Below are 13,109 nucleotides of genomic sequence, written 5' to 3'. Positions count from 1 at the left end.
GCTAAGTATTATCCAGACCATCCCTGAGAGGTGTTTGTCTGACCTGCTCTTCAAAATCCCCAACGATGGAGATTCCACAACCTCCCCAGGCAGTTTATTCCAGGGCTTCACCACCCTGACAGGAAGTTTTTCCTAATGTCCAACCTAAACTGTCCTTGCTGCAATTTAAGCCCATTGCTTCTTGTCCTAGCCTCAGAAGTTAAGAAGAGCAATTTTTCTCCCTCCTCCTTGTAACAACCATTTATGTCCTTGAAATCTGTTATCACACAGGACCGTCCAGGGAAAGGAAGGATGGTCTAGTGGTTAGGGCACTACCTTAGGACCTGCTCCATCACTTCTCGTGTGACCTTGGGCAAGTCATCCAGGCTCTCTGTGCCTCGGTTTCCCCATCTATGCAATGCCTCGCATGGGGCTAGTGTGAGTGAAGACATTAAAGACTGTGAGGCTCCCAGATACTGCGGTGATGGGGGATGGATAAATACCTAAGAAGATAGCCAACATTAAACAGGGCAGGTATGCAGCTAGGAAGATAGGAGCTTTTGTAAAGAAACTCACTCCTTATCATACTGCAGGCTGGGAATGGGCTGCCTTAGGGACACCTTAACAGAGCGTGGGAGGACACCCACTAACTAAACAGGAAGAAAGGGAGAGGTGGAGAATGGCTCCAACCCATAATACTCTGAGTTACCCAGTTAACCCCTTGACGACCACTTCACTACTGCCAACTCTTGCAATACGGGATGTTTGTATTAAAGCGCCAGCTCCTGGAGCCCTGTGATTTCTCAGTTTTTGTATTTTTTAAAAAAAGCACGTTTCTAGCCATTGTGGTTGCAGAGAATAGCTGGAGAAAAAGACCTGAATGCACCCATTTGAAAGCAGAAGGCAACGCAAAAAAAAACACAAAAACAAAAAAAGCACCCAATTATTATGTTAAGATTAACATCATTTTCCAGCCAATCTCACGGATTTGGCTGGTGCCTGACTCATGATTTTGTAATGTTTGGGGCCGGCCCCGTAGATGCGGAAATAAGCGCCAGGAAGATGAATTAGTTGTGTCTGTACAGCACCTTGCACAGCGGGGTCCTGGTCTGTGGCTGGGGCTTCCATGCAATATACAATAAATACAGTAGAACCTCGATTGCCTGAACACCAAGCTTACAAACAACCAGTTACACAACCCGATTTTCCTGATAGCGAAAATAAATAAATAATTTTAAAAAACAAACCACCTGACCAAAGCGATGCTGGTGAAGAAAAAGTCAACATCCCTCCCCATTCCGAAACCTCCAGCACATTGGAAATTGCTTCGCAGCTGTTCGAAGGGCAAAAAGAAAGCGAGGCCGGTGCCCCATCCTGCATTGGACCTACTGTACGTTTCAAGACCTTCCGTTTTACGAACCTTTCGCTTTTCTGAACTCCTCAGTCCAACTGGTTTGTAAAATAGGGATTCTACTGTAGTAATACTAACGCAGCTGAAAGAGAGACGGACGGAAATGCACAGATCGATAGATTAGATATGGGGTGTAGGTGGGGACAGATCGACGGGTGTGCCTGGGAACGGCTAGCTAAATGTGTGCACCACAAGGATAGCTAGCTAGCTGTGTGTGCACCACAAGGATACTCAGCCATGTGTGTATGAAGATAGATAGCTAGATGTGTGTGCACAGAGATAGCTAGCCGTCTGTGCCTGAGGATAGCTAGCTAGCTGTGTGTGCACCACAAGGATACCCAGCCGTGTGTGTATGAAGATAGCTAGCTAGCTGTGTGTGCACCACAAGGATACCCAGCCGTGTGTGCATGAAGATAGCTAGCTAGATGTGTGTGCACAGGGATAGCTAGCCGTGTGTGCATGAAGATAGCTAGCTAGCTGTGTGCACCTGGGAATGGATAGAGAGAGTTTTGTGTGGATTGGGATAGGTGGGTGTGCATGAGGCTAGCTACTTAACTGTGTGCACCGGGGAGGGCTAGCGAGCCAGCACAGCATATGACTAAGTACATGGGGACCACAGCAGCCTATGACCAGCTGTCAGGGTACATGGGGACCTCAGCAGAGAGACCGCCAGGCTGCTAGCGGAAGGCAACCAGGCCAATCACATCAATCGCTGCGGCCCTGCTCCCTGTCTGGGCGCAGGGGGTTGTGCTGGGGGTGTGCAGAAGCCCCCTGCCCCCTATTCCGGGCAGCCAGCGGGGCTCTGCGGGCTGCCGCCTCGGTGAGCGGGGTTAGGCCGCCCCCTGCCGGCCCGAGCAGGGAAGGAGCCCCGGGCCCCCGCCGCACTCCGGCCCCAGGAGCTCTCCGCAGGCAGCCCCAGCAAACAGGCGCCTCCCCTGCACGGGCTCAGGTAGGTGCCGCCCGCCCCAGGGGCTCGCCCCGCCGCATGCGGGCCCGGGGGGGCTGGAGAATTGGGGGGGGGGCAGGCTCCTGGGTTAGGCCCCGCCCCGGGGCTTTGCAACCAGCGAGGCGCTGCCCAGCGGCGGAGGGGCTCGGGCGGCTGCCCCGAGCCGTTCCCCGGGGAAGGAGCGAGGGGCGCCGGGCGCCCGCTCCCACCTGCAGCGCTCGGGCAGCCCAGCTGGGGCCGGGAACCCAGCGCTCGGCACAGCGCCCCCTGCTGCCGCGTCGGGTCTCGGCAGCGCCCCCTGCGGGAAAGCGAAGGCCCGGCAGCTTCCCCCTAGCGCGCCTCCTGCCGAGAGACTACAGCGCCCCCCGGCGGCAGCGCGGGGGCCTTACAGCGTTACCTGTTTGCGGAGGGGTGGGGCAGGGTGCAGGCATCCCCTCTGGTCCCCCAACCCAGGGGGACGAGCCACTGGTATCCTGCACCCGTCCCCTCCGTGCCGCGGAAGGACCCTTTGAGAGGGGTGTGGAGGGAGGGGGCCCCCACCTTGTGCGGAATGGGAGCCACACATCTAAATCGGTTCCCCCGTTCACCTGTGCCCTGGGGTGGGGATGCAGCCCAGAGGGGACCCGTGGGTGAGCGTGTTCTGCCGTGTAGGGGGATGATCTGCGGGCAGTGATGGCTCCCTCCCTTCCGAATGGCCTCATGGGGGGGTCCCCTAGTCTCGGCTTTCTTCCCACTGGTCGTTCTAGACCCTTGTTCTAGGTCACCCTCCTAGATGGTCATCCTAGAGTCCTCCTTCCAGGCTCTTTAGCCTTCTGCGCTATTGCTCTTCGGGAGGGTCAGGGCATGCGTCCGTCTGGAGAACGTGGACGAGCTGTGCCCAGGCGATCCCCCGGCCTTGCTTTCTCCCCCTCTCGCCAGGGAATGGAGTCCAGCCCGTCGGAAAAAGGCAGGCGGCGCTCCGAGACCTGGCACCCGCGGTGCTGCTGCTGCGGCCCCAAACCCTGCTGCTTCTGCTGGCGCTGCTGCAGCAGGTGCTCAAGGTGACTGCTGGGGGGGGGGAATTGGAAGCTTGGGGGGCATGCATTTTACCTCGGGGGGGGGGTCTTTCAGATGAGACTTTTCAGTGGCACTGGTACAATTTTTACCGTGGGGGTGCTGAAAGCCAGTGGTCCCCGAACTTACCACCTTGCACACACACCCCTCTCGCTGGTCCCCCTTTCCCCAGAGCTGGGGCCAGGACTGGGCTGTGGCTCCAGGTTGTAGGGGGGGGACCTGGACATAGGTAAGGGGGCAGAGGCTGGGACCACAGCTAGGGCTGGCAACAGGGACCCACGTGCAGGTCCGGCAATGGAGCCGGCGGCCGGGACTGTAAGCGTGCGCAGACTCACCTGGCGGCGCCTCCTGCTGGGTGGCCTCAGGAATTAGCATCCCACCTCCAGAGCGCCCTCTTCAGGCTGGCGTCTCACCACCACTGCTGGCCCCCCCCGTGTCCTTCCCAGGACCCCAGTGCCCCTGGCAGTACCTCCACAGTTCTGGGTCTCCCCCTCCCAGGGGAACCCCCACCCACTCTCCCCACTTCACCTCACTCTTGGCTACTGCCCAGTCTCCATCTAGCCCCCCGCTCACTGCAGTATGAGCCACTCATCACAGACAAAGAGGTTCAGACCTGCTGCCTCTGCCTACCCACGGGCTGCCCCCTGCAACCCTGCACCTATTCGGCCTATAGTCAGGCCTGCAGCCTGGGGCTTTCCAGACCGGAGCTCCCAGCTCCTCTGGCCCTTCCTCAGCCCTGCTCCCAATCTAGGTGTCTTGCTTAGGTCCCTGCAGCCAGGCCCTTCTCCCTCTTCAGGCAGAGGGAGACTGACTGGGCTGCTGGCTCACAGCTTCTTATAGGGGCCAGCTGGCCCTGACTGGGGCATGGCCACAGCTGAGCCTGCTTTCCCCCAATCAGTCCTGGCTTCTTGCCCCAGCCACAGCCCTCTCCTGGGCTGCTTCAAGCCCTGCAGGGCAGGAGCGGGTAACCACCCCCCTACAAGGACCCCATGCAAAAACTGAGGGTGGTGCTGCAGCATCCCCTGCACCCCTAGTTCCAGCGCCTATGAGACCCTTAAAACCAAGGCCCTGTCTGATTTCCTGAACACTAAAGAGCCCACACTGTTTACTGGTAAGAGTAAAGATTTGGCGGGCTGCTGGCTATGGCCCAATTCATGTGTAGCAGGATGTCTGGTGGGTGTCATCCACGATCCTAGAGGTGTCTGCATTTCAGTGCCCCGGCGGTGCTGTCGGCCAGAGAGCGATCCACCCTGGAATGTTCAAATCACCGGGTAGAACCAATTTAGGAAGGATCAAGTGAGCAAAAGGAGAGTGGCTCTCTACATCAAAAAGGGTTTCCAGGTCACTGATAACGCCGAAGCAAATGATCCTGAATGCTTATGGATCAATGTCCTAAGGATAAAGCTTAGAGATGACAGTTTTCTAGCTCAAAAAGTGTTGCAGCCAACACTGGGGAATTTTATGTTAAACCTGGTCCTAACAGGTAAAGAAGAATTGATCTCACAACGAAAAGATAATGGTAGCTTACATACAAGTGATCATGACTTGATTACATGTGTAATGTGCAAGGAGAATGAAGTGCAGACCACTAATATCTATACCTGGTGCTTTAATAGGGCCAATTTCACAAAGCTGCAAACAACTCTGAGCCAAATCAGCTGTGAGGAAGAATTTAGTCAGAAAAATGTGAATGATAATTGGGAAGCATTCAAGAACACCTTACTAGATGCTGCAAAGACACAATCCCACAATTCAGGGGCCATACTGCTTAAAAAAAAACTATTTGGTTTAGAGGGGAAGTGAAGGTAGCTATAAAAACACATGGAAGAAAGGGAAAGTTGATATCAATGAATATAAATTAGAAGTTAGGAATTGTAGAAAATTGATAAGGGAAGCCACGAGACGCAAGACAACATCTATGACCAGCAGAGTTAACGACTATAAGAAGAAGTTTTTATAAATATATTAGGAACAAAAAGAATCCTGACAATGGTACTGGTCCATTACCAGATGGAAATGGTAGAATTATCAGTAGTAATGGAGAAAAGGCAGAAGTGTTCAATAAATATTTCTGTTAAGTATTTGGGGAAAAAAAACATATAATGCAGTCTCATCATCTGGGGATGAGAGCACACTTTGCACTAGTATTTCTGGAGGATGTTGGACACAAGCCACTAAAGTTAGACATTTTTAAATCAGCAGGTCTAGATACCTTGCAGCCAAGAGTGTCAAAAGAGCTGGCTGAGGAGCTTGCTGGACTGTTAATGTTGCTTTTTAATAAGTCTTGGAGCACTGGGGGAGTTCCAGAAGTCTGTAAGAATACTGATGTTGTGCCAATTTTTAAAAAGGGTAAACAGGATGGCCCAGGTAATTATAGGCCTGTCAGCTTGACATCGATCCCAGGCAAGATAATGGAGCAGCTGATATGGAACATGATTAATAAAGACCTAAAGGAGGGAAATGTAATTAATGCAAATCAATGTGGGTTTATGAAAAATAGGTCCTGTCAGGCTAATCTATCATTGTTTTTAATGAGATTACAAGTTTGGTGGATAAAGGTAATAGAGTTGACATAATAGACTTCTGTAATACGTTTGTCTTGCTACGGCATGACATTTTAATTAAAAAACTAGAATATAAAATGAACATGGCACACATTAAATGGATTAAAAACTGGCTAACTGATAGGTCTCAAAAGTAACTATAACCGGGGAATGGTCACTGAGAGGTCTGTTTCCAGTGGGGTCCTGCAGGGATTGGTTCTTGGCCCTACGCTATTTAACATCTTTATCAATGGCCTGGAAGAAAACAAAGTCATCACTGATAAAATTTGCAGCTGACACAAAAGTTGGGGGAGTGGTACATAGTGCAGAGGACAGGTCACTGATTCAGAGTGATCTGGATCGCTCGGTAAGCTGGGCGCAAGCAATCAATATGCGTTTTAATATGGCCAAATGTAAATGAAGGAAAAAAGAACACAGGCCACACTTGCAGCACAGGGGCCGCTATCCTGGGAAGCAGCGACTCTGAAAAAGACTCACGGAAGGCGGTGGACAATCAACTGAACATCAGCTCCCAGTGTGACACTGTGGCCAAAAGAGCTACTGGGATCGTGGGATGCGTAACCAGGAGAAGCTCAAGTAGGAGTGGAGATGTCAGAAGTCTAGAAGCCCCAATCAGGGATTGGCGCCCCCTTGTGGTGGGCACTGTGTACGCACAGAATGAAAAGCCAGTCCCTGTCCCAAAGAGCTTGCAATCTAAGTCATTATTGTTAGTTATCAAAGAAATGGGGCTTTCCCTCAGTATGGCGGAGCAGACGCAGCAGGGAAAGGAGGGATACAGAAAAGAGATGGAGCTGGCTCTGATGGAGCTCCCACATTGATGATAATACCTCTCTCTTCTATAGTGCTTTACCAAGGGAATCAATATCATTACTAGATAGGGAAACTGAGGCACAGAGCAGGGAAGTGACCTGCCCAAGGTGACCTAGCAGAGACAAGAGTAGAACCCAGGTTTCCTGCGCCTCCCCAACCCCGTCCAGTACTCCACCCCCAAGCCAGACCACTTCCCTTATCAACAGAATGATTCTCACAGTTTTTGTTACTCCGACCCATACAAATCTGCATGGTTCCTGGTCCACTTGGGAACCATGTTTAGGGCTTGGATCCTCCTTGTGCACACAGATAAAATGCCTCCCGCCGCTCTCCCATTCCGTGTCCGTCTGTTTTAGGAGTCGGACGGTGAGAAGGAGACGAAGAGACGGGTTCGGGCACAAGACATCCAGTGTCTCCCAGCTGGAGATCCCCCCGGCCCACGAGGAAAGGTGTGTCTGAGCACCACCCAAAATGCACCACGCAGGAAGACAGGCCTCAGATCATGGCCAAACACTGCAGCACAAGGAAGAACAATAAATGGCTCTTTTTTAAAAATTAAAGTCACCAGGGTTGGGACTGAGCTGATCCCCTGGGTCGGAACACGTGAGATGTGGGGAACATTCAGATTGAGTCCAAAGGTTGAGGTCAAGTTTATCTCCCAGGAGCACTGTCCCATGCACCTCCTTAGTTCTGGCTCTGCCACAGGAAAGAGTTGGAGATGATCTGGGGCAGCAGGGCCAGGGAGAACCACACGGTCAGCCCAGGAGTTGGGATAGGTATCTGAGCAGGTGGCTTAGTTGTGGCAGGTCCTGCGCAGACAGAGATGAGTCAGGGATGGATGGCGGGCGGGGGATGGAGGGGCTGGATGCTGAAAAGGGAACGTGTCATGCAGTTGCCAGGACTCTGTCTAGAGGTCACGTCTCTCTCGCTCGCTCTCTCCTCGTCTCCTAGGCTCACGCTGGAAGAAGCGTCCTCCTGGAAGCGCTCATTTGATTGTGTATTGGCGAGCCCGGCTGGCCGGAGCGTCTTCGTGGAGTTCCTGCGGACAGAGCACAGTGACGAGAACATGGCCTTCTGGCTGGCCTGCGAGGAGCTCAAGAGGGAGCAGAGCCAGGAGCAGGTCTGCGAGAAAGCCAAGAAGATCTACCTGGATTACATCTCCATCCTGTCCCCAAAGGAGGTAGGTCTGCCACAGTCCTGCTGCTCAGGGGACACCGCTCCAAGCCGATGCCCTCCCATTGTTGTCACCTCGCAACGTAATGCAACAGCCAGGGAAACAAGGCCCTGAATGCAGGGCACCGCCCTGAATATTGGGGGAGGGCAGCACAGAGTGTCTCCTTGCAGCTGCGCACCTGAGGCCCCAGCAATGGGACCATCCCCACAGCAAGTGGTTCTCTGACATCAGCCAGCTGAGCTTCCCTGCAGGAGTTGCCCCTGGCTGTAGAGTTAGCCCCTACTTTATTTGGAATGGGCAGGTCCTTGCGTTGACTGTCACAGTCTCCCAGCCTCGCAGCTAGCTGCTGGGTCACAGCCGCTCCAGGCACGTTGGAACCATCTGCGCAAGTGCCCGAGCCAGGCTGGGGTCTCTCCAAAGGGCTCTTGGCGGGGGCCTGGAAAGCCAGGGCATCCCAGCTGCGCGAGGAGTCCTGGCCCCTTGCTTCAAGAACGTTGTTCCTCGCCCTCTGCAGGTCAGCATCGATGCTACCGTGCGCGAGTCAATCAACAGGTCCCTGGCGAGGCCCAGCGCGCACATATTCAACGAGGCCCAGGCACAAGTCTATGCCCTCATGCACCGAGACTCCTACCCCAGGTTCCTGAGCTCACCACTGTACAGGTCGCTGGAGCAGAGACTGTCCGCCCTGGCTTGTGACACGTAGCAAAGCCCCTCGCACGCACACGCATTTCACGATACTGCCAGCTCCTTCGGCTTCCTGCCAGCTCGTCAAGGCACCGGGGTAGACGGGACAGAGCCTCAGTTCTCTCTTTCTCCGTGGGTGAAGCCACTGGTGTTTTGATCGCGACACTGATCTAGAACTTATTCTAGTCTGTCTGAACCAAACAAGATGCAACTCATGCTGGGTTTTGGGAGGATTTCACTAGGCCTGTAGAGATGGGAGAGCCCAGGGGTCCTAGAATTCAGAGCCTTTCAAAGCATTGCTTGTCCTAGAACTTGGGTGGTATCTAAGCTGGCGTGGTTCTAGAGCACAGGTGGTATGTGTGGCCTGGACCATGGTTCTAGAATGTGGGTGGTCACAAGCTGGAGTGGGATCTAGAGTGTGGCTTGTGTCTGATCAAGGGGTTCTACTACATGACTTGTACATGAGTCTGGGCTTCTAGAACAAAGACCACATCTGATCTGTGATGGGGTCTAGAATATGGAGCCTTCTAGAACTGTGGGGGCTTTTAGGATCGTGAATCTTCTAGAGCTTGAAGCTCTGTGTTTTTGTTTTAGGGACAAGAAAAATTCTCCACCCAAAATTAATTGTATTTCAGAACTTCTAAGAGTTTCATAAGCAGTTTTCCCACTTCTCCAAGCCGAGTCAACACGGCTCAGCTAGTCACTTAGTACTGGAGCAGGTTCCAGCTAGCCAGCACATTTAAAATCTGGCCAAGTAGCTCACAGGCCCAGCTCTAGGTGGTCACTAGAGAAGAGACTAACATTATTCTATTTATCAGTTGGGGCTGCCAACATATATTTTGTCCAATGAATGCAAAAAAAAAAATCCGCAGGGGATTAATTAAAAAACATTACTGGGCAATGACTTGGCTGGTACATACCAGACATTACTAGCCACTTGCTAGTCTTCAGGGCCACATATGAAAAGGTGGCTACTTGTTTTGGGTGCCTGCCTTTAGCCACCTTGGCCATGACTTTCAGAGGCAGCGAGCCCCCATAATTCTAATGGGAGTTACATGCACCCAGAAAAGCGTCTCAGAGGCATCTTGCGTTAGGTGCCCCAAAATAAAGCTGCCCCGTCCAAAAAATCCTGTCTCAAAACGTTGGCTATTTTAACAGCTCCTCTCATTGGCGCCGCAAGATCAGCAAAGGTATCACTTGTGTTTTATGATTTGTGGCCAGTCCTATCTACCTCATTCTAAGAGACTGCAACTTCTAAATGCCCAGGCCCTTGTTAGCGGACAGGACAGTGACGGTCTCCGCAATCTGTGTGTGTATATATATATATATTTATAAATAAATCTATACATAAAGAGAGCTGCTTATGTATGAAATGAGTCAGTGAATCTATCTTTTTCCCTCAGGAGAGGCATCCCCATCACAGGTGCCATTAATAACAATCTCTCACTTTCATCCATAGAGCTCCAAGAGCTTGACAGAGGAAGAGCAGAACCATTAGCCTTGCTTTGGGAGATGGGGGAAACTGAGGCATGGAGCAATGACTTGCTCAAGATTGCAGAGCAGAGCCAGGACTAGGACCCAGGTTTCCTAGCGCCTGCTCTGGTGCTCTCACCATAGGACCACGCTGCCTCCGTTCACTGACACCTTTGCTCCAGCATTCCCCTTTCACTTTTATCAGCATAATTCCAGTGGCATCCCCGGGGTCCTGCTGGGCTATGTGATGCCTCTGCCAGATGAGACCTTAACACTAGTAATACCCAGCTCTCCCCATCAGTAGATCTCAAAGCACTTTACAAAAATAGGTCAGTAGCATTATCCCTATTTTGCCAGCGGGGAAACTGAGGCACAGAGCAAGGACGTGCCTTCCCGAGGTGCCCCAGCAGGCCGGTGGCAGAGCCAGGAATAGCGTGCAGGACCCACTAGCCCCAGTCCAGTGCTCTATCCCCTAAGTATTGCAGTCTCCTTAGCAGAGATGAAGGCACAAATGGCTTGTGGTTTCAGATGCCTCCATTTTGAGGGTGCTCAGCTTGAGAACTCTTCAGAAAGCGCTCGGCCCCCACCTCTGAAAATCGGGTGCCCCATCGCAGACACCATCAAGCGAGGCACCCCCAGTCACTTACAAAAATGCAAACCTGGGGCCTGTTTGCTCGGCGTCAACATTCAAGATCCCAGGGCACTTTGCTCTGAAGACCTTGGCCTAAAATGACCCCTACTCCCAATGCTGCATGCCACTTGGCTGCTACCCTCCACCCCAGAGCTGGCTGCCTGTCTGCAGAAGTGTCTATAGAGTCGGTGAAGGGATCTGGGCAGAAAGGCACGAGAGAGAGAGAGGTATAACATTACAGTAAGAATGGCCAATTCCCCAGCACGCTGGCGTTAGAAAGCAGATACCCAGCCAACACTTTTTACACCTTTATTGCTCTAGCTGCAGATTTTCTCTCCCTTTCACCCCCTTTTTTGGGGGGGGGGGAGCAGGGATACGTTCTATCTTAGAGAGAAAACAAAGCTGGCTGATCCACACACTGCATATGGCAGGGGACTAGCGCCACGGGGCCGACTGATGGAGATAAAAGGATGAGAGCAGACGGGCACCCAACCCTGTCTCTTCTCCATCCTGCCGCTCCTCTAACCCCATTCTAACTGCTCCTCCAGCCTGTAAGCACGGGCCCCGGTGCTTTCCACTCTCGCGAGGTGACGCTCAAAAGTCTCCCCAGTTCAGAGCGGTTAATCCCCCAAAAGTTTGGTGCTGAAGCTAGGAGGCGGCGCTGAATAATCCCTGCTCCAGTCGGGTGGGGCGTACCGTTAAGCACAGCCTCCCTCGCATGGAATTGGCCATGGCCAATCCCACCTGGAATCAGGATACACAGAGGCAGCTGCCAAGAAAGGGCACAATTATTTACAACAAAGAGGAACTGAACTTTGGGGGGAGGGGGTCGTGAGATGGGTTAAAATCAGGTTCCAGGATCAAGTGTAGCAGGTTGGGGTCAAGTCTCTGTGGAATATCCAGTTTGCAGAAAACAAGTCACCAGTGAGAGAGAAAGACCCACCAGCTGGTGCGGCTCAAGCCCTGTGCATCTTCAGCTCCCATCTTCTCGGGCAGGAAAGGAGGCTCACTGGTTTTGAAACAGGAGCTCGCTGTCGTTCAATGGACTTCCCACTGAAGGGCAGGAAATCCCTCACTGGCTGGATGGAGGATTAATACCAGGGCCACCCGGGGGGGGGGCAAGTGGGGCAATTTGCCCCAGGCCCCGCAGGGGCCCCCACGAGAGTTTTTTGGGGGCTCTGGAGCAGAGTCCTTCACTCGCTCCGGGGGTCCTGGAAAACTCTCGCGGGGCCCGGAGCCCCAGAGCTTCTTCTGCTCCGGGTCTTTGGCGGCAATTCGTTGGCGGGGGGTCCTTCCGCTCCGGGACCCGCCGCCGAAGTGCCGGGTCTTTGGCGACAATTCGGCGCTGAAGACCCCAGGCCCCCTGAATCCTCTGGGCGGCCCCGATTAATACTCCAGGACTCCAGCACCGAAATGCCAGCGGAGGAGGGGTTAAAGGCAGCCCATCTCCCTCCGTCAGCTGTTTCTGCAAGGGGAGTTTTGGGCATCAGAGTGTGTTGTGACCACACTCAGGGAAAATACCCACATGGAAAGAGACGCATCTGCCCTGATTTTGGGAGAAGGTTCCTACTGTTCTACTGCTTCCCTAACCACACTAACGCACCCTGATTCCCAGCCACCTTCAACCCCATTGCAGTCGCCCTCAGCCACACACCGCAAAGCAGCCCGGGAGCCTGGTGAAGACAAGGGGAGCTGAGTGCGAATTATATAGGGGGCACATACCCAGTGGATCCTATATGGAGAGCTGCCCAGGGGAGCCAGAGAGCAGCCTGTAAGGCTGTGCCTAAGGGTCTGGGGGAGCCCAAACGTGGCATTTGCCTGCGTGTGTGTCACTCATTGCCCCCAGGAGCCTTTTATAATGGGGCTGAAATAAGGGGAGAGCTGGTCTCTTCTCATGGCACTTCCCCCATCCCGGAGCTGAAGCTCCATCCGTCAGGAGAGCAGCCCTCCCAGCGGCCGGGCCCCGGAAGTGCCGCATTACAAATCCGTCCAGGAGAAGCATATGCCAGAAGCCAAGCACGCCCCTGGCAGCACTTTGTCGCAGCCCGGGGATCCGGGTGTCAGCCAGCAGGACGGCACCTGCCACATCCACGGAGCGGAGCATCTCCAGGGTGCTGTCACGGGCAGAGTGCAATGGGCTTTCGGGCCTCCCCGGTGGCTTGTGCGAGGACTGACTGACGCAGCCCTGGAGAGCAGTGCTGAGCCTGCCTTCCAGACTGGAGTGGGCAGAGGGGGGTAGTTGGGAGTCTTCCCTCCAAGGATGACGATTTGAGACCCACCAGCCTGTGGATTACCCTGGGCAGGGGATGGTAGGAAGCCTCTGGCTCCGAAAGCCTCATTGTCTCAGCCACGCCCCCGCACATAACAGGGGGATTCACCATTGC

At 53.5% G+C, this 13,109-nt stretch overlaps 1 protein-coding gene across 5 annotated transcripts; it reads left to right on the top strand.

Annotated features, from left to right (window-relative positions):
- The first annotated feature begins 1,295 nt into the window (after window positions 1-1,295).
- On the top strand, window positions 1,296-9,910 carry LOC123355228 (regulator of G-protein signaling 19-like). Of its 5 annotated transcripts, none has more exons than XM_044997461.1 (5): window positions 1,296-1,369; window positions 3,255-3,376; window positions 7,120-7,212; window positions 7,715-7,943; window positions 8,452-9,910. In XM_044997461.1, exons 2-5 carry the CDS (start codon window positions 3,258-3,260, stop codon window positions 8,638-8,640), a joined length of 630 nt encoding a protein of 209 aa, XP_044853396.1. In that variant the 5' UTR covers window positions 1,296-1,369; window positions 3,255-3,257; the 3' UTR covers window positions 8,641-9,910. The 5 variants fall into 5 exon arrangements, with proteins under 5 accessions (XP_044853396.1, XP_044853393.1, XP_044853395.1 ...); XM_044997458.1 differs by lacking the exon at window positions 1,296-1,369 and adding an exon at window positions 1,587-2,339; XM_044997460.1 differs by lacking the exon at window positions 1,296-1,369 and adding an exon at window positions 2,747-2,804.
- Window positions 9,911-13,109: the final 3,199 nt, after the last annotated feature.

This window comes from Mauremys mutica, chromosome 23 (assembly GCF_020497125.1).
Source record: "Mauremys mutica isolate MM-2020 ecotype Southern chromosome 23, ASM2049712v1, whole genome shotgun sequence".
Lineage (NCBI taxonomy): Eukaryota > Metazoa > Chordata > Testudines > Geoemydidae > Mauremys > Mauremys mutica.
This window is presented reverse-complemented; position numbering and strand designations above follow the sequence as displayed.